General features: G+C 40.2%; 1 protein-coding gene and 1 pseudogene across 1 annotated transcript; one reads left to right on the plus strand and one right to left on the minus strand.

Moving 5' to 3' along the window:
- The first annotated feature begins 17886 nt into the window (after positions 1-17886).
- Positions 17887-18877, plus strand: LOC109156587 (annotated as a pseudogene).
- Positions 18878-19096: 219 nt separating this feature from the next.
- Positions 19097-21338, minus strand: LOC109156612 (F-box/FBD/LRR-repeat protein At1g13570-like). Its single transcript, XM_019304464.1, has 4 exons — positions 21224-21338; positions 19847-20686; positions 19600-19764; positions 19097-19503 (listed from the first exon to the last, which is right to left on the minus strand). Exons 2-4 carry the CDS (start codon positions 20639-20641, stop codon positions 19222-19224), a joined length of 1242 nt encoding a protein of 413 aa, XP_019160009.1. The 5' UTR covers positions 20642-20686; positions 21224-21338; the 3' UTR covers positions 19097-19221.
- Positions 21339-25570: the final 4232 nt, after the last annotated feature.

Here is a 25570-nt window from a genome sequence, read left to right on the forward strand (position 1 = left end):
AATCTCGACCTCCTTCTGATTGCTATCTCCAACAACGTTGGCTTCAGAACTCTTGTCCTTCTTCCTTGGAGCCTTGCATTCAGATGCTCTGTGGCCATGCTTGCCACAATTGTAGCATTCACCAGGAAACTTGTTCTTGGTAACGCCACCTTTCGGACCTAGCTTTCGCTTGTCCTTCTGGTTCCTCTTGGAGCTCTTACCGTGCTCCACAACGTTGGCCTTAGCACCAACAACGATAGGAACTTTCCTATCATTCGTCCTGTTCCCCTCCTCAATCCTGAGTCGCTGGATCAGGTCCTCCAGATTCATCTCCTTTCGCTTATGCTTAAGGTAGTTCTTGAAGTCCTTCCAACCTGGAGGCAACAAATGGATCACAGATCCCACTTGGAAGGCTTCACTTAGCACCAGCCCTCATCACGGATCTCATAGAAGATTAATTGCAAATCTTCTACCTGACTTAGCACAGTTTTTGAATCAACCATTTTGAAGTCGAGGAATCGGCCAACCACAAACTTCTTTGAGCCGGTATCCTCACTTCGGTATTTATGATCCAAAGCTTCCCACAACGCTTTTGATGTGCTTATCTTTCGATATACATCATATAGCGTGTCACACAGTCCATTCAGGATGTAGTTTCGGCAAAGGAAGTCCGAATCCTTCCAATAGCCAACCGCCATCACGGATTGTGCATCTTGTTCCTTCAACTCGGGAACTTTCTCGGACAAGAACCTTGCCAAGCCGAGAGTTTCTAGGTAGAACAACATTTTCTGTTGCCACCTCTTGAAGTTCGAACCAACACCGGTGAACTTCTCTGACTTTTCTGCCGAACCACTCGGTACCGAAGGTACCCGAGACATGGGAATATATCCCTCAGTGCTCCCACCATCTTGTGAACCAACGTTCACTGGTGTAGCTTGGGAATTAGCAATATTGTTGCCGTTTCCTCCATTGTTGTTCTCAACAGCATTTTCTTCCCCATTGTTAACGATAGGCAGCTCAGGGTTCTCCATTTCTTCAAGGAAATTAGAGAAAACAACCAACGGGAAAACAAGGAATAAGGTTTTAAGACTGTTGGAGCCATTGGTAGAAAAAACAAATAATAATCAAAAAATAAGATTATTATTTTATGGAAAACAAGGGAAGGAAAGATGGAGAATTTTGGCTCGTGTTTGGCGTTGGGTTTTTGCAAGAGTCAAGCGATCACTCTTTCCTTAAAACCTTATTTACCACCTACCAAAGATGCTAGGAGCGTTGTGGCCTAGGCTTCCCAGGATAAAACTTGCTAGTGATTCAATGTTTGAGCACTCAAACAAGGAATTCGGCGAGCAAGACACGGTTATGAACACAGTAGGCTAAAGAAGGAGTAGAAGCAGAGAGGTTTTGAGGCTAAAATATGAACTTTCCTGTTCTATATTTTTCTGTGTATCTCTCTACTACCTCTACCCTCTCTTATATAGGTTTGAAGGATTAAATAGCTTTTATTAGGGCACTTTAAAGCTAGCTCTCCAACAGCTATAACAGCAGGCCACTACATGAGAATTGAATTCAGAATTCAAAATTGGAGTTAATAGGATATTAATTCCGTAACAGATGAATTCAATCCCCATAACAGTCAGAACTTTCGGGTTCCAGACCGTTGGCGTACAGGGTTCGGTCTCAACTTTCGACCTTACCCAGTTTCGGCCTTTACACCTCTCGTGGTCACCGTTGCACGAAAGTTGTGCTCTCGGTGCACCACAACCTTGCGTGCTCTCTGTAGCATGAGAGTGGTGCTCTCGGTTTCGGCCGAACTAAGTGACTATACCGGTTGGAAAATGATACCGAAGTTTGGCATAACTTAGCCCGCAAGGCCAGCCAATTTTCGGTCCGGCGTACACGAGCTCGGGCTTGGATCAAGCCTTTTTCAATCTCGTCTAGTTGGAATTTGATTTGCACCCCCCCCCCCGCGCGCGCGCGCGAGAGAGCCTCTATGCTATACAATTCTACAAGCTTCAAAAGAGCTCTTGTATATAAGGGGGGCAAATCCTCTTTCCAAACCAATGTGGGACAAAAGCTCACTTTTTCCCTTCATTTTCCAACTCAAATAGGTCTACTTTGAGAATCAATATCTCATTCACCCATTATCCGTTTTGAGCGTACAATATATCAATCTCTTCGTCTCACTACGAAGAATCCGAATCCACTTTGACCCGACCCAAATCGGAAGTGGACCTCACTGATAATTGTACCACAAAATAGCCACTTAACATGTCATTTTAAGCTATTTTTTCCAACAATTAGAGGGCACAATCTACTAGAAGTCTAGAAGCAAGCAAACTTAAGGAATTATGTGAGAACGCATAACTGAGGAAGTGAATGATGCATGTAGAAATTCTAGTCTAAAAAGTAAAAACCATTCTTGTGATCATAAAAACAATAATTAGGACTAGGAATTGTCCCACTCTCGTGACTTATCATTTCTACGTCCTTCAAGCACATATAACATCGAAATCCTCGATCATATCTCCCCTATTCTCATAGTTGGAAATATTGATTATGTAAGGAACAACTTGAAATCTTGACCTAACTCTCGTTGTGGCCAAAAATCTTCAAAAAATATGCTAATGAATGTTACGAATCAAACATTAATAATACTCAAACACAAATCCTTCAAAATTTCAAAGATTCCTAGATTAAGAGTTCTAGCATTTATGCAATAATAATAAAAAAATAGAGCATCTAGATAGATAATACAATCATAACCTAAGCCCATAAACTAACTACTACTCATACATACTAGGCATAAGAAACACAAACTCACAAGAATAATATGTATGGTAAATCACATGAATAAAATGGGTATAAAGGAAATAGATACTTATCTATTAAATGGGAAAAGTAATCTTCAAATCAAAGTGTAAATTCTTGATTACAGCTTCAAATATGTTAAAGAACCTAAATCTAATACTATTCTAACTTAAAAATATGAAGACAAATGAAAAAAAAAAAAAAAAAAAAAAACAACTAGGATTAATCTAGAGATCAGAACCACCTTCAAACTAACCGAAAAGGCTTAATTATGCAGTAGAACACAGTGCACACAACCATGTATGGCCGTGCACGAGGCCATATCAACTAGCTAAGGTGAAAGGTCCGTAGATGACATTCTGTCATAATTATGGTAATTAAGGCAAGCACACCACTATATATGTGTTTGACAGTATGTTATTGTAATGCCCGCAGAAGATGCTGAGGGAATTGGATAAAGGGCAAAACGGGGTAGTATGACATAAGGAGTTGAAAGTGGTTACAGGTTGTTACGCAGAGCTGATACGCTGTCGTTTAGATAAGTAGACAGTTGGGTGACGGTTGTGAAGAGAACATCCAACAGTGTCGTATTGATAATACAATTGTTTCTAAACAAGCTATGTATATAAGAGAACAATCCCAGTGTAATAGGGCATGCTATGAATAAGACCTTCTGATTCTGTTTTATCACCTCATCTCTCTCTCTCTCTCTCTCTGTCTGCCTCTCTCTCTCTCTCCCTCTCTCTCTCTCTCTCTCTCTCTCTCTCTCTCTCTCTCTCTCTCTCTCTCTCTCTCTCTCTCTCTCTCTCTCTCTCTTTTCTCTTCTGCAACCCTAAGGTCCGTTACATTTGGTATCAGAGCCCATGGAGGCACGGATGAAGCATCTGGAAACAGTAGTGGCTGACTTGAGCAGCCAGATGGAAGAACACAAAAAAGGATCGCATGAGATGATAGAGCGATTGGTAGCTCAGATGGATAGTCGGATGAGCAATTGGAAGGATGAGATTAATGAGACTACTCGTCTCAATCGTCCAATTCCACCATTAATGAGTCCTGCTCCTGGAGGATCATCAGTGAATGGAGTAGGGAAAATACCACCTGCAAGCTGCCAGCAAGAGCACCATCCCTCAGGAAGAAGGCCAGGCAAGGCACCTGTAACTTCCTTACAGATTGCAGGGTTAGACAAGGATGGGATGGATGAAGAGGATTCTGATAGTGAAATGGGGTTGGAAGTCAACGCGGTTGGATCTCTGAGAAGGAACCAATCGATCAGGCAGGGCATGGACCATTCATTGATGAGATATAGGTATGATTTTCCTTCGTTTGATTACAATCATCCTAGACTCTGGATCAGTAGATGTGAGAGATTCATCTTAATGACTCATATCCCTAAGGTGGAGATTATGCATGTGTTGTATGTCAACCTGACTGGGAAAGTAAGTCTATGGTTTGAAGGATACTTAACTGGATTGGAAAGGCCCTTTCAATGGGCTCACTTTGCAGAAGCTATCTGTAGGAGGTTTGGGAGTGATAGTGGTGTGGTAATGGAGGAGTTTGCCAGTTTTAGGCAAAGTGGGGGGGTCCTTGAGTTCACAGATAAGTTTGAAGAGTTCAAAAGCCCATTGCTACAAAAACACCCTACCCTGACAGATTCCTATTTCCTGGAAGCTTATATAGTTAGACTTAAACCCAACCTAAGATGCTTTGTAAAAACTACACAACCTAAATCCCTGGATGATGCAATTTGGTTTGCCAAACAATTTGAAAAAGGATTCAAGACCAATGAGCCATTCAAAACCTCCTTCAGCTATGCAAATAAAACCTCACAGACAAATAACCCCAGCCACTCCCAACCATACAAGCCATATAACCCCAAATCTACCAATTCCTTTACTAATTCCCTGGGAACATCAGCTTCCAAGACAGTGAGCAACACTGCTAGGGGTCCTGAAGGATCCAGGAACAAATCCCAGTTAAGGGAGCAAAATAAATATTTCAAATGCTTTGAGGCCTAGCAACCTGGGCATAGGTGTAGGGGATCTACCCTAAACACTATTGAGGAATGTGAGTTTAAAGATGCATCTGAAGAAATGAGTCCGGAAGGACAAGATCAGGGAAACAATGAAAACCATGTTGACAATCAAGCTGAGGTTTCCTTTTATGCCATGATGGGAGAGGAAGGTTTGAATACTATCAAGTTGGTAGGATCAGTTCACAAACAACAGATAGTAATCCTAGTTGACAGTGGGAGTACCCACAGCTTCTTAGATCCCAAGCTACTTAGCCAGCTCAGGATTGAGCCAGAAAAAGCCCAACCACTCTGTGTCACTGTGGCTAATGGAGAACAATTGATGTGTGATTTTGTTTGCAAGGGATTGAAGTGGCAAGTGCAAGAGAAGGAGTTTGAAAAAGATTTCAGACTGATCAGGTTGGGGGGTTGTGATATGGTCCTTGGGATGGATTGGATAGATCAATTTACCCCTATTCAACTCCACACCAGACCTCTTGGTATATCCTTTTACAAAGATGGCCAGAAAATTATGTTGAAAGGGCTATCTAGTAGGGGGTGCAGACTGCAATCAGTGACTAAGAATGACCTTAAGAAATGGCAAAGTTGTGGGATCCAGGGATTCTTAATACAATGTGAGGGGCTAATCAGAGAAACCCCAGAACAACAATGCTTTACTGTTACTGTCCAGACAGAATTCCTGGAGTTGAGGGCCTTGATACAGGAATTCCAGGATGTATTTGAAAAACCAAAAACATTACCCCCAAGGAGAGCTTATGATCATTCCATACCACTAATACCAGGAGCACAACCAGTTAATATCAGTTCTTACAGGTATTCTTTTGACCAAAAGAACACCATAGAAGATATGTTTAAGGCAGGAGTCATCAGAGAGAGTGTGTCACCATTTGCCTCACCTGTATTGTTAGTGCAAAAAAAAAAAAAAAAAAGATAACACTTGGAGATTTTGCATTGATTTTAGGGCACTGAACAATATTACTGTGAAAAATAAGTTCCCTATACCACTGGTGGAGGACCTATTTTCTGAATTAGCTGGATCTAAGCATTTCATTAAGCTGGACTTGAGGGCAGGCTACCATCAAGTTAGAATGAAGAAAGGGGAGGAGTATAAGACTGCATTCAGGACTCACCAAGGCCTTTATGAGTTTAGAGTCATACCTTTAGGCCTAACTAATGCACCAGCTACTTTTCAGGCTTTAATGAACTGTGTGTTCAAGCCCTTGCTAAGAAAGTTTGTTCTAGTCTTTTTTTTTATGATATTTTAATATACAGTTCTGACTTAAAGGCACATTGGGAGCATCTGAAGGAAGCCTTGATGATAATGAGGCAGCATAAGTTGTTTGCTAAGCTCAGTAAGTGTTCATTTGCAAAAAATGAAGTGGAGTATTTGGGGCATATCATATCTGAAGGAGGATTACACACTGATCCTTCAAAATTGCAGGCAGTGGCTGAGTGGCCTAAACCAGTATCTGTCAAAGGGCTAAGAGGCTTCCTTGGCCTAACAGGCTACTATAGGAGATTCATCAAGGGGTATGGAGTGATTAGTAGACCCCTAACTAAAATGTTGAAGAAACACTCCTTCTAGTGGAGTGATGAGGCTGAAGGTGCTTTTGAAAAATTGAAACAAGCTCTGTGTTCAGCTCCAGTGTTGGCCTTACCTGACTTCCATAAACCCTTCATCATAGAGGCTGATGCGTGCCACAAGGGAATGGGGCAGTCTTGATTCAGGAAGGAAGACCCATTGCATATTACAGTAAGGCTTTTGGGGATAAACACCTAGGTCTGTCAATTTATGAGAAGGAGTACATGTCCATTATTAATGATGTGGAAAAATGGAGGGCATATTTACTGGGAAGGCACTTCATTATAAGGACAGATCATCACAGCCTTAAGTTCTTACTGGAGCAAAAAATTACTACTGCTGCACAGCAAAGAGGGTTGTCTAAGCTATTGGGGCTCCATTATACAATTCAGTACAAAAAGGGCATAGAAAACTGTGTTGCAGATGCCTTTTCAAGGAGAGAAACCAACCAAGAGCCTGAGATTAATTCCATCATTAGTATTAGGCCCCAATGGATTGAAGAAGCTGTTAACAGCTATGAAAGGGATGATTGGGCCCAAGACAGATTGACAGCTGCACTAATACAACCCAATAGTGAACCTAATGTGGCAATAATGGAAGGATTGATCATGTATAAGGGTAAAATTTACATTGGCTGCAAGGGAAATTTGAGAAATAGGTTGGTACTGCAACTGCATGACTCACCTTTGGGGGGTCACTCTGGTCAGCAAGGGACATACCAGAGGTTAAAATCATTATTTTACTGGAAAGGCATGAAGCAGGAAGTATAGAAACTGGTTAAGAAATGTGATACTTGACAGAGATGTAAGGCTGAGAACATACCTTCTCCTGGATTACTGCAGCCTTTGGCCATTCCTAACCAAGCTTGGAAAGGAATTTCTATGGATTTTATAGAGGGATTGCCCAAATCACAAGGGAAGGAGGTGATCCTAGTTGTGGTGGACAGACTCACCAAATACAGTCATTTTATTGCCTTAGCTCATCCCTATACTGCTGAGGTTGTAGCCTTGGCATTTATGGAAAATGTCTACAAACTACATGGGTTACCTGAAGATATTGTATCTGACAGGGATAGGGTTTTCCTCAGTAAGTTTTGGCAATCAGTCTTTAAGCAATTTCAGATCCAGCTAAGCATGTTAACAGCCTATCACCCCCAGTCAGATGGTCAGACTGAGAGGATTAACAGATGCCTAGAAACATATTTGAGATGTATGGTATTCAACAAACCAAAGAGCTGGGCCAGCTGGCTACACATGGCTGAATATTGGTACAATACCAATTTCCACTCTTCATTACAGTGTACACCATTCCAAGCCCTCTATGGCTATCAACCCCATGCTGGCCTTAGGGGCTGGACAGAGAAAAGAAGAAGGCTTGTTGGCTGAAAGAGAGGCCTTTTTGGCAGTACTTAAGGACAATTTAAGGTTGGCACCGCAGAGGATGAAGCAACAGGCAGATAAGAATAGAAGTGAGAGGGTTTTGCAAATAGGGGATTGGGTTTATCTGAAAATCTAACCCTAAAGACAGACTTCAGTAGCCATAAGAGCTAATGTTAAGCTCTCATCCAAGTATTATGGACCTTATCAGGTTATTGCGAAGGTTGGGTCAGTGGCCTATCTTTTAGCACTGCCAGCAGGTACACAGATCCATCCTGTGTTCCATGTCTCACAATTTAAGAAGAAGGTAGGAGATCAGATTATACCTCAGCTAGAGCCTCCTCTTACTGGCCAAGGAGGAGAGGTGCTTGCTCAGCCAATGGCAGTCCTGAGCAAACGATTGGTCAACCGAAACAATAGGGCTATTACAGAGATCCTTGTGCAATGGGCTAACTTACCAAAGGAAGCTGCTACATGGGAAGACTATTATCACATCATTAGGCAGTTTCCTACATTCGATCCTTGGGGACAAGGATCATTGGGAGGAGGGAATAAAGTAATGCACACAGAAGATGCTGAGGGAATTGGATAAAGGGCAAAACGGCGTAGTATGACATAAGGAGTTGAAAGTGGTTACAGGTTGTTACGCAGAGCCGATACGCTGTCGTTTAGATAAGTAGACAGTTGGGCGACGGTTGTGAAGAAAAGATCCAACGGTGTTGTATTGATAATTCAATTGTTTCTAAACATGCTATGTATATAAGAGAATAATCTCAGTGTAATAGGGCATGCTATGAATAATACCTTCTGATTCTGTTTTTCTCACCTCATCTCTCTCTCTCTCTCTCTCCCTTTTCTCTTCTGCAAACCTAAGGTCCGTTACAGTTATCACCCTCTAAACTTTTGAATTTGTTTTTATGTTTTTCACAAAAGTTATATTCCTTCAAGTTGGTTTTTCAATGCCTCAAGAATCAGTTAATATGGACATTCTTCTGCTGAGAAATAACCAAAATACCTAACACTAGACATGTTGAGTGAGATTTGCAACTTCTTGCTCTTTTAATTTGTTCAACTTTTATCTTGATTTGCCCAAATGATCAAGACGATTGAAAATACTATTTTTAAGCTCTCTAAATAAGTGTTATATCCATCTCATTGGCTTCTCTTTAATTTGTACCTCCAGTGACCTACTCAATAATTTCTTCCAAAACTCATACAAAATCAATCATTTTTGCTTAAAGAGAATTTGTACTTAATTGAACAATTGAAATAAATAAAGATCCTTTTAAACATAATATCTACATTTAAAGAAAAAAAAAAGGTTAAACATGGGGTAAACCATGACCAAATATAAACTTATCACCTGGTCATAGAACTTCTAATTGGGCATTAGAATTCAGTTAAAACTATCACATTTTTTACATATCGTTTTAGATAGGGTGAGTCATATACCATTTTATATATGAGATACAAAAAGTGGACATGTGGGTACTTGTTAGTAAAACAAGTTCACTGAATAAGAACTAACAAACAACGTATCACATTTGAATTGACTTCGAGTTATCAATTTGTTGTTAGTTGTTGGATATAATCCATTCAAACTTCGGCCTTAATTATTGGGGAGCCAACAAATGACTTCCGTCATTTGTGTACATGATGTGGCTAAATGACTTTTTGTCATTACCACTCCCCTTGCTTGTAGCTATTGTGTGGTTGGGACAAAAGGTGTCTTCACCTTCCTACACACTATATAAACAAGCAAGGAAATCTTGTCTAAAGGCAAGAAAAAAGCTTCTTCCTTCTTTCTATATAAGAATTAATATATATTATAATATAATATATATAATTCGTGTCTTGCTATTATTAATCATTTAACTTGCACGGCTAGAAATTATGGAATTTCCGACCACTTGAAAGTGATCTTATATCAAGTCGAAAGTAAAAAGTGGTCGGAATAGCAGCAAAGGTTTTTCCGGATACCAAAAGTGGTCGGAATAGGGCTTTAGACTTGATTTAAGATTATTTTCAGGTGGTCGAAAATTTCATATTTTTCAGCAGTGTTGAGACAACATGTTTGTCTTGTAAGTCAATTGGATTATATTAGCATTTGTAAATAATTTACTTCTTCTTCGTGTCTAGGTTAGTTAAACGTTCTCTATTTCTCCAATATTGTTTGAACGAAGATGTGTATATCCAGTCGAGGATTCACCACCTTGAAGTAGCAATGATGTTCCATATATGTTATTGAATAATATAATAAAAGGAATTATTGGCTAGAGTGCATGCATGTAATGAAGTTAGGCTTCATCTTATGAATACTGAATAAATGATATAACCAAATTCATTTTGTTTAATTTGTTTGATCATGACTTTTATCTATTTGGAATAAGTGTCACTACAAGAAAAATGCACATAGACAACGGTTAAAAATCGTTGTCTTTGAGGTAAAATTTTTATTATTGAAACCAATGTTGTTGTGTATTCAAATGCGCTTAAAAACAACACACCAACGACAACGATTAAATAAATAATTGTCTTTGAAGTGTTGTGTATTCAAGTGCACTTAAAGACAACACACAAACGACAACGGTTAAATAAAACCGTTGTCTTTTTTTAAAAAATGATGCGCAAAGAGAACGATTTTAAAAAAAAATCGTTGTCTTTGTAGTGTTGTGTATTCAAGTACGCTTAAAGGCAACACACCAACACCAACAACAGTTACATAATCGTTGTCTTTTATTTAAAAAAAAATGCACATAGACAACGGTTTTTAAAAATCGTTGTCTTTGTGGTGTTATTTTTTAAAATGCACAAAGACAACGGTTTGGTAAAAACCATAGTCTTTGAAAAAAGTATTGCGTCAAAGACAACGATTTTGGACAAAACTGCTGTCTTTTACCCAAAAGACAACACTTTTATCAAAAACTATTGTCTTTGTAGTGTTGTCTTTGTGCATTTTTTTTATTTTTATTTTTTGTAGTGTGTCATGTAAAACGATTGTATTACGGTAATTGTAAATAATAGATTCATAGTGGTTGTACTTTATTGTTAATTAGGTAATCATGGCATACTATTAGGTGTCACTCATGATTTAGGGGTAATTTAAGAAAAATTATATTCTTAAATAATATTGAAAGTGTTAGTACCAATTTTGTGTTGATAATATATTTTGGCGAAACATGAAGATTTGGAAAATAAATTAATTTCTTTCTTCAAAGTGAAATTAAATTGCATTCTTGAATGTGTGGTGGTGGTGGTGCATTACAAGATTGAAAATCAATAACATATATTTTTTAGGAATAAGGGTCAAATAGGCAATCCAACTGCACACGATAATGCTATTAGGCGACTAAACCTTAAAAAATAATAATTGAATCCCTAAACTAACCTATTTCATGCAATTCGTCAAATTTGTAAGTTTTCTCAGTTTATAACAGGTCACTCAAATTAGATTATTGCATATGACCCTTATTTTTATTAGAACGACCCTGGTCGGAAGTTGTTGTGTTTGTCATCCACTTTTTTCCCTCTTGCAATAGTTCCCTGGCCTATGCTCCTCTGCAAATATTTGTTTTCCAATTTGTTCTACTTAGTTCAAATCTTGTGTTGTGATGGTGGCACAATATACCCAACCTCCTGGTCAGTTCATTGATGACGACATTCACTGGAAATGGTATATTATTCTCTGGCAACGGAGACGCTTTTTTTTTTTTTTTTTAATAATTTTAAATTTGAGTGACTTGTTAGAAATTGAATTTTTTGTTTTTTAATAATTTTAAATTTGGGTGACCTGTTAGAAATTGGAAAAACCTATAAATGGGACAAATTACATGAAATGAGTTAGTTTAGGAATTCAATTGTAAATTTTTTATTTTTTATTTTTTTTAGGTTCATTGGCCTTTTTTTTTTTGAAGGAAAACCAATGCGTATATTAAGCAATCAAAGCCGAGAGGAAAGCAGGAGGATTAATCTCCCGCACCATAGAGTCTACCTGCTGAGAGGCTACAGAGGCTAACGAATGAGCTAAAACATTTGAAATACGTGACACGTACGAAATAGAACAAGACAAAAAAGAACGCATTAACTCCTTACATGTTGAAACAGCTATGCCATCATATGAACGAAACGCAGTCCATGGTGTTGATAGAACCTGGCAAAGGTTTGAACAATCCAAACGAACAACCACATCCGAGACACCTCGTCCACGTAGCCAAGAGAGTGCCTCCACACATGCCATCGCTTCCGCCATAAACGGCCCCAAGCATGTCGGTAAGGGCCCATTCTTCGCCGCAAGGAAGCTACCGTCGGCGCACTAAAGATAGAGCCCGTAAGCCCCCTTGCCGGAGGTAGGGTCATAGCCGCCGTCGAAAAAGCATTCCAGCGAAGCTAGAACAGACTCAGGCGCTGCGGCAACATTCGGGAGAGCGGTTCTGACAGTAGTAGCACGCCAGGCTTTAAGCGTTGCCATAGCCGTAGCCACGACCCTGTTCGGAACAGCCAGCTTATATTCCCATAAGGCTGAATTTATTTGAAACAATAGAAAATATAAGACAACAATAACCCGCACAAAATGATCCTCCAAAACCTTTTGTGACAAATCTTCAAGCCATCCACCAAAACCGCCATCCACCGTACACTGCACCAATAACCCAGAAACATTCCATACATGTTTAGAATATTCACATAACACTAAAGTATGCAAAATAGTTTCATTGTGGAGACCGCACAAAGGGCATGATAGGGGAACCTCTACCCTCCTATTATATAAGTTAGAGGTGGTAGGGGGCACATCACTCACAGCTCTCCATATAAATGTTTTCCACTTAGGGGGAACTTTCAGATTCCAAATTCTATTCCATGATGAAAAACCAGTACGTCGTGGGGTTATGGTCCCCATTATATCGCGGTAAGCTCCTTTGACAGTGTACATTCCCTTGGGGTCCCCATGCCAGTACCACCTATCCTCATAGGCAGGGCTTAATGGAATTTTCAATATCCTTTCAATATCATCAGGCATAAAAAGTTCATCAAGTAATGGTTGGTCCCAAGACATAGTAGTTAGGTCTATTAGCCCCAAAACCATAACATTACCCAAATGTGGTGGTTTTTCCGTTTAAATAGTAGGAGTGGAATCACCTAACAACCAAGGGTCACCTGTAACACCCCAGATTTTCAAGACATTTAAAACTTATATAAATAAGGTAACATCTCATTAAATCCCAAAGCGTAACATAAGTGTACGGGGTGCTATGCCACACCTGGGCTAGAGAACCCGGGTGCACAGGCTGTCTAACTACTATCCTCCGAAATATAAATGCATAACATGGCACGCAGGCCGAAAGGGAAACTATACTACTTCTACGCTCCAGTTCTAGCGCGCTCCAGTGCTCTAATCCTCTGTGCCTGAAAGCCAAATATATCTGTTCAGCGAGAGATGCTGGCAACCCACTCCAACGCGTTGAAATACAATACATATAGCAATATATATAGATATACGAAAACCATTTTGAGCATGAAGATATATCCTACGAACTCTAGCTTTTAAAACCGGGAATGACTCAACAGTTAAGGCTAGACACCAGCAGTAGACATAGCAAGCATAAGCAATTCACAATAGATAAAGCAGTTACGACAAGGCATAAACGGTAATCATAATCCCATCATAAACAAACCCCGATACGAAACCCATAGTCACATCCCAAGGCACTTATAGTCACAACTCGTCCATATCACACACATAACGCATATTGTTGGCGCCACGGGACCGATCGCATGCCCATACATGAGGGTCAGCGCATATAGCTCTGACACAGCCCCGCAGCACCATGCCCCGTATCGCAACACGGGGAGGTCGATCGCAACCGACCGATGAACCGCAGCTCATCATAATGTTTGATCGCAACCAAACAGTGGACCGCAGCCCAAGAGAGTGTCATCTGACCGCAGCCAGGATAAAGGACGAACCGCAGCTCGTATAGAAACGTTTGATCGCAACCAAACGGTGGACCGCAGCCCAAGAGAATGTCATCTGACCGCAGCCAGGAATACCAATCTGACCGCAGCCAGCTTCTGAACCGCAGCTCAGGATAACCAATCCGATCGCAACCGAATTGGGGTAGCACACACACAAAACACATAGCAAGCACATACAACCCACGTTACACATCGGGAAGGGGGATAAAGCGTATAACAAACCTATGCGTGATCCATCACATACTAAGAATAGTCCTAAGGGGTTCATACTTCTTCCACCTAGGTCAACGGGATACCAATTCAACTAGCATGCAATATAATAGACTCATAAACCTACGAACGGTACCCGAAACATCAAACTAGGCATAGGCACGACAAACGGGGTCCGCTGGGACACCACGGGGATCGGGGAAACATCAAACGGGGAAGCCGAGGTCCCGGGTGGGGTGAGATTCCAGCGGGTAGCCGGTGGGTGGGGGTCCACCCGCCGGCTGTCACTGTTCCGGGCAGCGGGTGCCCGGCGGGCAGCTGCCCGCCTGCCGGCTGCCCGCTGCCGAAGTTACCCGAGTTTGCCGCGGGTAGGTGGCGGGTCCCCTACCCCCCACTGACTCTTTCCATCACTTTTCGCCCCGGGAACCGTTGTGGAACCCGAAACCATGCTTAGACACTTTTCAACGTAACTAACGACAACACATAGACGATTAACGGATCAAATACGATAGACGAACGACACATAACCTATCATGCTTTTCTAATCATAATCAACGCCCAAACATGCGATTTCCCACCCGATAAACCAAGAATCAAAGCATACGGTGCAACCTAGGGTTCTAATCACTTTTATATCAAACAAGAATACGATTCATCTTCTAATTGCAAGATTCGGTAGGAACAACACATAATCATCAAGGATAGCAATTAATCATCAAGAACATCATAATCATCAAGAACAACACATCATCATCAAGAATCCCAATTAATCATCAAGAACATCCCAATTATCAAGAAACTCCCAATATCAAGATTATCAAGATTATCAAGATTCCCCATGGGATCATTAAATCGACATCAATAATAATTATAGGAATTCGCCATTCACAATCATACGGGGGAAACCCTAAGGGGAAATCATAGCTATGAAAATAGGTTTTGTTGAGACATGGGTTACCTCTTAGCCTTAATTAATCCCTTGGCTATGAAGGATCTTTCTTTAAGCTTCCTTGCTTTCTTGATTTCTCCTAAGGGGATTCTTGGAGCTCTTTCTGGGGTGGTGGGGCGTTAATCTTGTGGGGGGATTCTAGGTGCCTCTTAAGTCCTCTATTTATACATTTAGGAGTCCCAATAAGGAACTAATATTATAGGCTCGCTAATTCTATTCCTTTTGGAACTAAGGATTGGGTTTAGGGGTTGGGGTTTATACATGAGGGCCCATGGACTATGGTGGGCCTTTTTCCCTAATTAATTATAATTTATTCTTTCTCTTGGGTTACTGATTAATTGATTAAATGGTTTTAGGGGCCGTAACACGGGGTGTTACATCACCCCATACGGAAGTAGTTGCCCCATTCCCTATCCTGCGTCTGACCTTACGTCGGATCAAGCCATGAGACGCCATAATACTCCTCCACCAGAAACTCGGGCAACTACCCAAGGTAGCATCTAAAAAATCTGTCTTTGGGAAATACCTGGCCTTATAAACACGAGTAGCCAGGGACTTAGGATTAGTGAGAAACCTCCATCCCTGCTTACCCAACATTGCAATGTTAAACGCCCTCAAATCCTTAAACCCCAGACCACCAAACTTCCTCAGGACACATAACTATCCCAAGCCAACCAATGAATTCCTCCACCATTCCTGCCATTGCCCCACCAAAACCTATTCATAACACGTTCCAGGTTTTTATATAATGAGTCAGGCAATAAAAAGACCCCATTGTAAACGTAGGCATAGCCTGGGCCACAGATTTCAACAAAACCTCCTTACCTGCTCGGGTAAGCAATTTCTTATTCCACGACCCGATTCTCTGTTTGATTTTAGCATCTATATAGGAAAAGACAGCACGCGTATTTCTGCCAACAAAGGCGGGCAACCCCAAATACTTCCCAAAATTTGAAGCATGCTGCACCCCAAACACCCCCGCCACTGAATCCCTGTCAGACTGTAAGGTGTTCCTGCTAAAACAAATATTAGATTTATGAAAATTAATAGTCTGACCAGAGAGCTCCTCATAGGATCTTAGACACCGTTTTACCACTTCTGCCTCCTGTACATTAGCGTTGAAAAACAGTAGGCTATCATCCGCAAAAAAATAAAAAAAAATAAAATAAAAATAAAAAAATAAAAAAAATAAAAAAATAAAAGATGAGAGAGAGCTGGAGCCCCCCTCGCCACCCTAATTCCGTGAATTTCACGCCAATCCTGAGTCTGCTGCAACAACAAAGACAATCCCTCCGCACAAATAATAAACAAATGCGGAGACAAAGGATCCCCTTGACGGAGACCCCGCGACGGGATTAACTGACCACCACTCGCCCCATTAATCATAACATTATAGGACACCATTGTTACACACTCCATAATCAAATTTACCCAGCTCCCCTCAAACCCCAAGGCCAAAAGCATCTTCCTTAGGAAAGACCATTCCATTTTATCATAGGCCTTTGTCATATCAAGCTTCAAAGCCCCCCAACCTACCTACCCCACTTGCTTCCTATTCAAAAAATTTCCCACCTCTGCCGCCACAAGTATATTATCTGTAATGAGTCTACCCGAGATAAAGGCGTTCTGTGACTCAGAAATTACCTCCCCCAAAAACGGCTTCATACGATTAGCAATCAATGGCCTAATTATATTATTGTGTACAATTGACCAATTTAACCCTTGTTCCTATATATATATATATATATATATATATATATATATATATATATATAAATGGCTTGGCCACAGGCAAACCCACGGGTTGTGGGTCAAACCCGTTAGGCCTGCATTTTTACGGTCTATAACTTTCAGGACACTAAACCCGCCCTCACTGTTCGTAAATTGCCAAATTTTGACTCTTTGCTATTTCTGGAGAAATGGTATGGCACAAAGTCTCTACAAAGTTTCCAATTAGCAAGAACCTTTTAATAGATATTATGGTTTTTATTTTATATATGTAATTATATAATAACGGATTAAAATTAAGTTAGTAGACATTGCGAGTAATTAGCGGAGGACAATGTAGTGAGGAGTTAATTACCAAAATAGTCCATGGATTATAGCAAAAGACTTATTTTCTTGACCAGTTTAGTTATCACCTATTCAATTTTTGACTCATATGGTCCTCCGTTAATTTAAATGTTAACTGTAAATTCATAATTTTCGAAACTCTATGTTCACAATTTTAGAGCTCTATGTTCATAATTTTATCACTATATGTTCATATTGTAAGTTCATAATGTCAGAGCTCTGTGTTCATAATTCCATAACTGTACATTCATAATTCCATAACTGTACATTCATAATTTTCGAAACTCTATGTTCACAATTTTAGAGCTCTATGTTCATAATTTTATCACTATATGTTCATAATTGTAAATTCATAATGTCAGAGCTCTGTGTTCATAATTTCATAACTTATATTTATAATTTCATAACTGTACATTCATAATTCCATAACTGTAGATTCATAATGCAACAAACGAATAACGCCGTTAACAGCGAGACAAAATCAGATTTAAAAAAAAAAAACTAGAATGCCGCTTTTTTTTTTAATGAAAACGACGTCGTTTTGGACTCGTGTTCACAATGTATTGTAACTTTATATTAAAGTCAGGGCCCTTATTTTTTACTTTGTCCCTGACCTATAAAATGATAAAACCAACCTTGGTGCCCAGCTTCACCACCCTCTATCTCTCTCCCTCCGTAGTCCGTACTGCCTGTTTTCGTAGTGCCCAGCATGTAGTAACTTTAATATGCATAAACTCCCTCTCTCTCGGTGAAAAATAGAACAAGTAGTCTCTCATCTTCCGTTCTGAAACTCCCAAAAAAAAATGAATTCGATAAAACACAGTTTTAATAAAAAGAAAAAGGAATAATCAGGAGAACTATGTGAGAATCTATCATCGGTCTCCATCTTCTCCGATGGCCGTCGGCAATGATCAAAGTTGAGCTGTAGTGTTGGTCTCCGAGTTCGAAAACCTATTGTTCGGGTAGCTTCTGGAAACTAGCATTGACGCGATCTCCCGGGGCAAGCGAGAAGAGAAACTAGGATGACGTTTGCCCTGATGTGGTAGAGAAATTACCTGGTGACAATTCACTATCAAAACTCAAACTGTTATACACACAAGCCAAAGAGCTTTCTGAGAGTTCATTTGCTAGGTCAACTGGATGCATTAATCCCGTCTGGACCACCAGGGCAACAACGGAGAAGATTCAATTCCAAGGTAATGAGCCGAAAAAGAAAAGAATGAAGGCTGATTCTAATGTCACAAGGCTTTCTCCTAACATGATAAATCAGCAGGCCGGAGTTCTTTGCTAACTTGAAGGGTGGTGAACAAGTGGCTCATACCTTTCCCCAAGAGGAATGAGCCCTCTAATACTCCAGATTTGCCTCCTGCACTGGAAGGCAAGTTTTGACAGTTTACGCAGGAACAGTAGTCCAATCTCGTAAGAGGAAGACCCACGATTACATTTTAGAGTTTGACGATGATATGATGAGGAAGATGGATCTCTACCTCGGCAATCAGTCCCCTTCCACAGGGTACGTAGTCGCCCTTCCAAACGGACATATATCGCCAGTAACTTAGACACTACTTTTGGTTGTCCACAAGACCAAGAATCTGTAACTAGAGTACTAGAATTGCTTCTTTTGTGTATCTATGGAGTATTTGTCAGTATCACCCTCGACAACATAGTAACCTGTCTGCATCTAGCCTTTAATCAACTATCCTGGCATTGTTCAGGGTTCTTTTTCCGCCACCGGGGGCGGTGGCGAGAGAAGCATTGGTGGGAGTAGCAGCGGGTTGTCGAAGGGGATGAAGATGTGGGAGGAGAGTAAGCAAGACGCGGGAATGGATGAATCGAAGCTCTCTCTCTCTTCTCCATCAGTTCCGAGTAAAAAGAAAAGAGAGAAGAATCCAACGTAAGAAGAAGTTTGTTATAGAATTGGTGGAAAAGATTATTATGTCCTCACAATAGAGGGTGACTTAACTCCCAAATAGACGGAAGACCATATCGGTCAAAAATTGAATAGTTGATGACTGAATCAGTCAAGAAAATAAGTCGAGGACCAAGTCGGTACTTTCGCTATAGTCGAGGGATCATTTTAGTAATTAACTCCAATGTAGTGTACTGAAAGGGGAAGCTAGGAAGTCCATATAGGTATTCTTTGAATAAAATAAGGAACTTCATACATGAGATGGTACTAATCCAACCTAATTTCAAACTGCCAAACTGAAAACTTTAACCACATAATAATTATGTCACAAGTTCAGAATATGATTTGTGCTTTTCTTGAAGCTCGAGGGAATACCACTAACTCTTTCAAAATATTAGAGACCTCCGATGCCTCTACTACTTTCTTGTCCTCAAAACTAACCCTTTTTAAGGCCGGGCAGCACGCGAGTATTAGCTTTACAAAAAGCATTTCAGCTCTTGACCCCTGGAAATATTTGATCTTCAAAGCCCGCAAACTGTTAATCTCTTCGCTCATGCAGCTACGTTCTTGCAAATACTGTAAAACGAGGTTGTTGTCAGCAGCCTCTGTAGGAACCTATACATACAACAAAACTGAAATAAGTTCAAAACACAACAGTGAGAGTAGGGTAGAAATAAATAAATAAATATAAGTAGACCATAAGTTTCTCACGTCCATCATAATTTCAAGGCTATGCACCCTAAGAGAGCTGTGAAGCAAGCAAAGGCTGCTGGAGACTTGTACCAGATCGGTAAAGTTAATTTGAAATAGTCTAAGATCCCTCAACTTGTTGATTTTAACTGGAAGTGCACTCATAATAGAGCCTGCAGCCAAAAGCTTACCAGCACAGAAAAATGATAATGCAACCTAAACACATTGTTTGGGAAATAAGAATCGAAAATCTTAAAAGAGATTGTACCTTGAGATGGTATCCATCCATATAAAGGGTTGAAATTAGAGGCCAGTGTTCAAACAAGCTTGCTAAATTGATCCTCTCACCAGGGCCAAAAGATTTAATTCCATTAGCCAATACAAGGCATGCATTTGTAATACTTTTGCAGTTCATAAAACAATTCAGTTTAACCTCGTGATTCTTGTAAAGTACCAAGGAGGAAAGTGATGATGAACAGCCATCAAAGTTCACGTGATCCATACCACTGCACATTTCTAAGATCAAACGTTTAAGCTTTGATGCAGCAAAGATAGAAGCAGAAACCTCCGGCTTGAAAGCAACTTGACTCAAATAAAGCACCTTAAGATTTTGAAAGCTTCTTATAGTACCACATGGTTGTTTGAAGATACACTTAGACAGATACAGATACGTAAGTTCTTGACACAAGAATACATAAGAGGGAAGTGCATAGAGATCACGACTGGAATTCTTCACTGTGAGTTCCCTCAATCCATTTCTTGACAAGTATAGTATCCATGGATCAATGTTTGGGTACTGTGACATGTGTACATCTGAAAGGTTGACATGAAAAGTTAGAATGGGCCCAATATGCTGTAAGAGAATTTTATTGCCTATTCCAACAAAATCATTTTTGGTGACAGTGACTATATTCTTGGAATCAAGTACAAGATTTGGATGACCAGCCCATATGTATCTCCATTTTCTAGACAAAACACTTGTTCTTGCTGCATCTCGAGCAGGCAAGCGATCTAGGATGCAATTTAAAACATCCGTTGGCAAGTTAAGAAGTTGATCATCCATAGCCCTCCGTTCGCTATTTCCTGAGATTTCCTGAGATATCCATTCCTAATAAAAGGAGAAACCAGCATTAGAAAATCCAATTGTAAAAGAACAGTTTACAATAGTTGTTTTAGTTTTCTTTTCATCACCCAAAAATTCCCTATCTATTGTGCCTATCTAATATCTATATCCTTCTATAATACTTAACCTTGAAAAGTTAACCATTTGATAATATCATAATATAATGACAGTGACATTTATATCTGCAAACTATCAAATCCAATGAATACTACTACATCAAAACCCATATTCACCATCACCATTCGAGCTCAAAGCAGATATATACAAAATGGAAAAAGAATAAAACAGAGTGAATTGAACTATATCACTAGCTTCTCCCTTCTACATGGTGGAAAATAACCAAATAAAAACTGGTTAATTAGGGCCAACCTCTCAGTCTCAGGGTTAGAGTATTTCTAAACATAGGGTTTTAAGGAAGATCAAATTGAAGCTGAAGTAAACAAAAAGCTGGAAATTTTTAGTAACAGCAAAGAAAATAAACACAAGAATAGCTTGTATTAACGCTACTAATGCAGGAAACACCTGAACGGAGACGGTCGGATCTTCGACGGAGCACAAGGCAGGTCCGATTCGACGGAATGTCTTCCACCCTGAATAATCCCTAAAAATCTTCGACGGAGCAAGGCACTGAGGCAGGTCGCTATTTTATATAATCCCTAAAAATGTCTTCCACCCCCTCCACGTGGTGTCGTGGGTAAAAATCAATTTTACGGTTTTTAACTGCATTTTGTTAATCAAGTGGTCCTTGGTAAATTTTATACGGAGTAGTATTTTTCTTTGAGTATTCCCTGCATTCTTTATGTATGATTTTTGAGTATTCGGGTATGGAGACGAAGCCGGTCGGAGACGAAAGGACAATTTCTGTTTTTGTTAATAATATTTTAATTAATTAATTATTAAAAATTATTTTAAAAATTAATTTTAAAATTGATAACTTGTTACATTAGGTAAACAAGTTATTTTGAATTAAATTGCATGTTTTTGTGTAGTTTAATGGCTCAATTGTATTTTTTTTTTTAATTTCAAGGGCCTAATTACAGTTTAGTGTGTAGTTCAGTGAACTATTTGACCCTTATTCCTTTTATTAAATATATAAATCAGTATGAATATTGATTGGGGAATGAGCTTGAGGTCCAAAGTCAATATGGGTTTGAGTAGAAGCGCAAAGATTAATTAGGTCAAGATGATGTTGGAGTCCATGGGTAATATTTGGGAGGCTTATGTAAGAAGGGAAAGGAGTTGGAGGTGCAAATTGAACTAAGGATCCTAATACATACCCCATCATCACCCATTAATTATCCTATTGAAACGTATTTATCTACCTCAACCTAACCCCAACTTATTACCCCACTAAATTACCCTATTTATTTCTAACCTCCTATTCATAACCCACTAAATGACCAATTTATTACCCTATTAATCCCTCACTAATTACCCAACGTCTACTACCCATCTGATTACTATAAAAAGAAGACAAAATAGTGAATTTGGGGGACCACATTATTCTTCTTCACCAGAGGACTCTTCTTCACCACTCTTTCAAGAAGACTCCATAACTCTTCCTCTTACTAGAAGATGCACTCTTCATCTTTACACCAGGAGGCTTCATTCCCTCACGCAAAGGTCACTCCCCCAACAAGAACACTTCATCTCTATGTACAAAAATAGATTCATTCCTACACAAACATGTACAAACTACCCTACAAAAATAGTGAATTTAGGCTTGGCACTGCCCAAAAAGTCCATGGTTTTCACTTTTCGGTTTTCACGTAAAAAGTATCGTGTCATATTCTTTCTATATCTATTTTTATATTCTACTTCTAGCAATACAAATTATCTATTTTTCTTTATATTTTCTCCGGTGAATCCACCAATCTTCCGGTTGTGTTGGACCTAGTGAGCTTCCCAAAAGTCCTAAAATCAACATGTGCGCGTATGTGGGGAACGATACAAGTAGTCCCGTGGTTCCTACTAATGTCCATTGCTCCGAAGAGAATCGGGCAATGAAGACTGCATGTTGATGTCTAAAATATTATCCATTATTATGTAGATTAGACGTGATGTTCATAATTAAAGTACTCAAAAGTTGTTGGCAAGAGAAGAGTCAATTCATCACACTGAGGGACTTGACCGAGAGGCCGGGTCAAGAAGTCGGCTGTAAAAATACGGTCGGCAAAGAGGTAAATGGGCAAGTGGCGCTGAATAGGCAGCCCCCCACCCCAGCTACAAAGTTAAAGTGACGTATGAGTGGGCGAGGAACACTGAGTAAGTAGTTTGCCCACCCGACTTTAACGATGGACACTACGACTTTAGCGGTGAACACTACGGTCACAATTCTTTGGCTCCCATGGTCAATGAGATACACAATGAAGAATAGTGAATCCCACGAGGTCTACATACATGAATCATCGCCCAATTGTTCCTACGATTGCCATATCATATCCGGGCATGTTAAGGGAGACACGCGACAAGCAAGAATTTTAACAAAAGTACATGGGGTTTTTTTACCTGGGAGCTTGCATGTGACGCTCATTCTTCCCCGAGGCTGCTGAGCTCAATAATGAAGTGGTATAATCTTCAGCCATCAAACAAAAATAAACTGGCACAAAATGAAGAATCAAGAACCCCTGTGAATATATACTCAGCGCCCGTGCAAGCAGCGTCGTAGAAGGAGAAACGGGAGAGCGGTTTAAGGACACGATGCCCAGGGACCCCTCTCCATACAGACCACCAGCAATCCACGCCATCCGCCTCTTCTAGACTCCCAAAGACTTCCTCTTCTCCATCCCTAAGAGGTCTAAGGACACGGTGCCCCAATCTCTAAGCAAGCAACGCTGACTGGTCGGCGATAACCAGGATGGTCGGAAGCTGGATGCCTTCCTGCATGGTCGTGAGGTTCCAGAGTTTGTTTATATAGTCGAGAGGCACAATAGTGGTCGGCGTTGACTTGCCGAGTAGAAGGAGCGATGGTCGAAGGATTTGATCGGATGGTTCGCAGAAGTGTGGTCTATCAAAAGCCATGGTTGGCGGCAACAATGCACTACTGGAAATTATGGAATTTCCAACCATCTGAAAGTGATCTTAAATCAAGTTGAAAGCAAAAGGTGGTCGGAAATAGCAACAAAGGTTTTCTCCGATACCAAAAGTGTCGGAAACAAGACTTTCAACTTGATTTAAGATGATTTTGGGTGGTCGGAAATTTCAGAATTTTCAGTAGTGATAGTGGCCGACTCCTGGTGGAATGCTATCAGCAGCCGACCTTGGTGTTCTCCTTATTTTATAATAAAGCATGCGTACATCCAGTTGCCTGGAAGAAATCAGGAAAAAGACATGATGTGAGTGAGGCGATCGGTAGCAAAATAGTGAATGGGATGAAGCTTTACAGCTTATCTTTCTGATGTGCAAACAGACCAAGGACATTGATCATGTTACTCTTGGATTGATCCTCAATGTGTCTGCTGCCCTTTCAGATATTGGATTGGGGAAACAGGTTCATGGATTCATGTATAGACATGAACTCCATTCCAATTTGTTTGTCGCCAATGCGCTTCTTGACATGTGTGGAAAATGTGGGTACTTGAGATGGACTAACCTTTATCAAGAATGGAGAATTAAGATTACATTTATCAAGAACTAACCTTGGCAGATAATATAAAAAAGAGTTAATGCCATTTTTGGTCCTAGACTTATTGGGAGTGGACAGTTTTCATCCTCCATAATAAAAATTGCCAATTTCTAACCACACTTATTGGTTGTTGGACACTTTTAGTCCTCCGCCAATGAAACCGTCAGTTGACCGTGAAATAGAAGGACAAAACTGTCTTTTTATGTGTTCTTCATTACTTTGTATTTCTCCATTTCAGTTTACAAATTAACACATTCAAATTGTGGTCCCCATTTCAAAACAACATGTGTGGTGTGTTCTAAACAACAACCCACACGAGGAATTTTGAAGAAGATGTCTGGTGTGATCAAGAACTTCAACTTAGATGCGGCGGAGGAAGTGGCAGTGGCGGCGGCGATGACGCAGCAGCTGTCGCCGGCGAAGAAGTCTAAAAAAGGCATAGGGTCGATTTTGGGGTCAGATTTCGATCACAGAGGCACTGAGGATGATTCTTCCAAGTTGCTTCCTCCCCTTATGTTCATCCTTTAGTCTCAAAACACTGAGGCACTTGAGGCATTACTCTAGCTAGAAAAAAAAAAAAACGTAAATTGCCATCTTTCTCCAACTGTGTTCTTTATGGATCTTCAGCTGCCTTTGCTCTGTGGTCTTCCTTTATTGGAGAAAGGAGCATCTCAAACTGCACACTGGATTGTTGGGAGATCAGGGAAGCATCTCTTCCTCACTGATAATGATGATGGAAAACCTCCTCTTCTTCTTAGGATGGCTTATGACTCAGATGATCTCAAGTTCATGTTAGTAATAATCTTTTCTTTCCACTTCTCATGTTAGTAACAATAAAGCAGTTGATTTCGAAGAGGAGGAGGAGGATCTCATCATTACTCCACTTCCACCGCCGGCGACGGGAGTTGCAGGTCTAATCCTGGCGGCGGCGCCACACGCCACCGCCGCCTTCGTCAACACCTACGACTACTTCTGGAGGAAGAAACCCACAGTTGCAAGCTTACAAAGAAGAACGCAATTTGCAATGGCTGAGCTTCGTGTGGGTTGTTGTTTATAAGTAAAAAATATTAGACTAATACAACAAAGAAGAAGAACACAAAAAGACAGTTTTGCCTTTCTATTTCACGGTCAAATGACAGCTTTATTGACGAAGGACTAAAAGTGTCCAACTACCAATAAGTGTGGTTACAAATTGACAATTTTTATTATGGAAGATGAAAATTGCCTACACCCCAATAAGTCTA

This window comes from Ipomoea nil, unplaced genomic scaffold, assembly GCF_001879475.1.
Source record: "Ipomoea nil cultivar Tokyo-kokei standard unplaced genomic scaffold, Asagao_1.1 scaffold2742, whole genome shotgun sequence".
In the NCBI taxonomy this organism is placed as follows: domain Eukaryota; kingdom Viridiplantae; phylum Streptophyta; class Magnoliopsida; order Solanales; family Convolvulaceae; genus Ipomoea; species Ipomoea nil.

Bases quoted from the DNA above. Each gene is read 5' to 3' on its own strand.
- LOC109156612 (XM_019304464.1), bottom strand. From the start codon at position 20,641: ATGGATGATCAACTTCTTAACTTGCCAACGGATGTTTTAAATTGCATC. The intron at 19,765-19,846 runs GTACAATCTCTT...TGTGCTGGTAAG, and splicing joins TGGATGGATACCATCTCAAG to CTTTTGGCTGCAGGCTCTAT. The intron at 19,504-19,599 runs GTGAGAAACTTA...TTGTATGTATAG, and splicing joins GCCTTGAAATTATGATGGAC to GTTCCTACAGAGGCTGCTGA.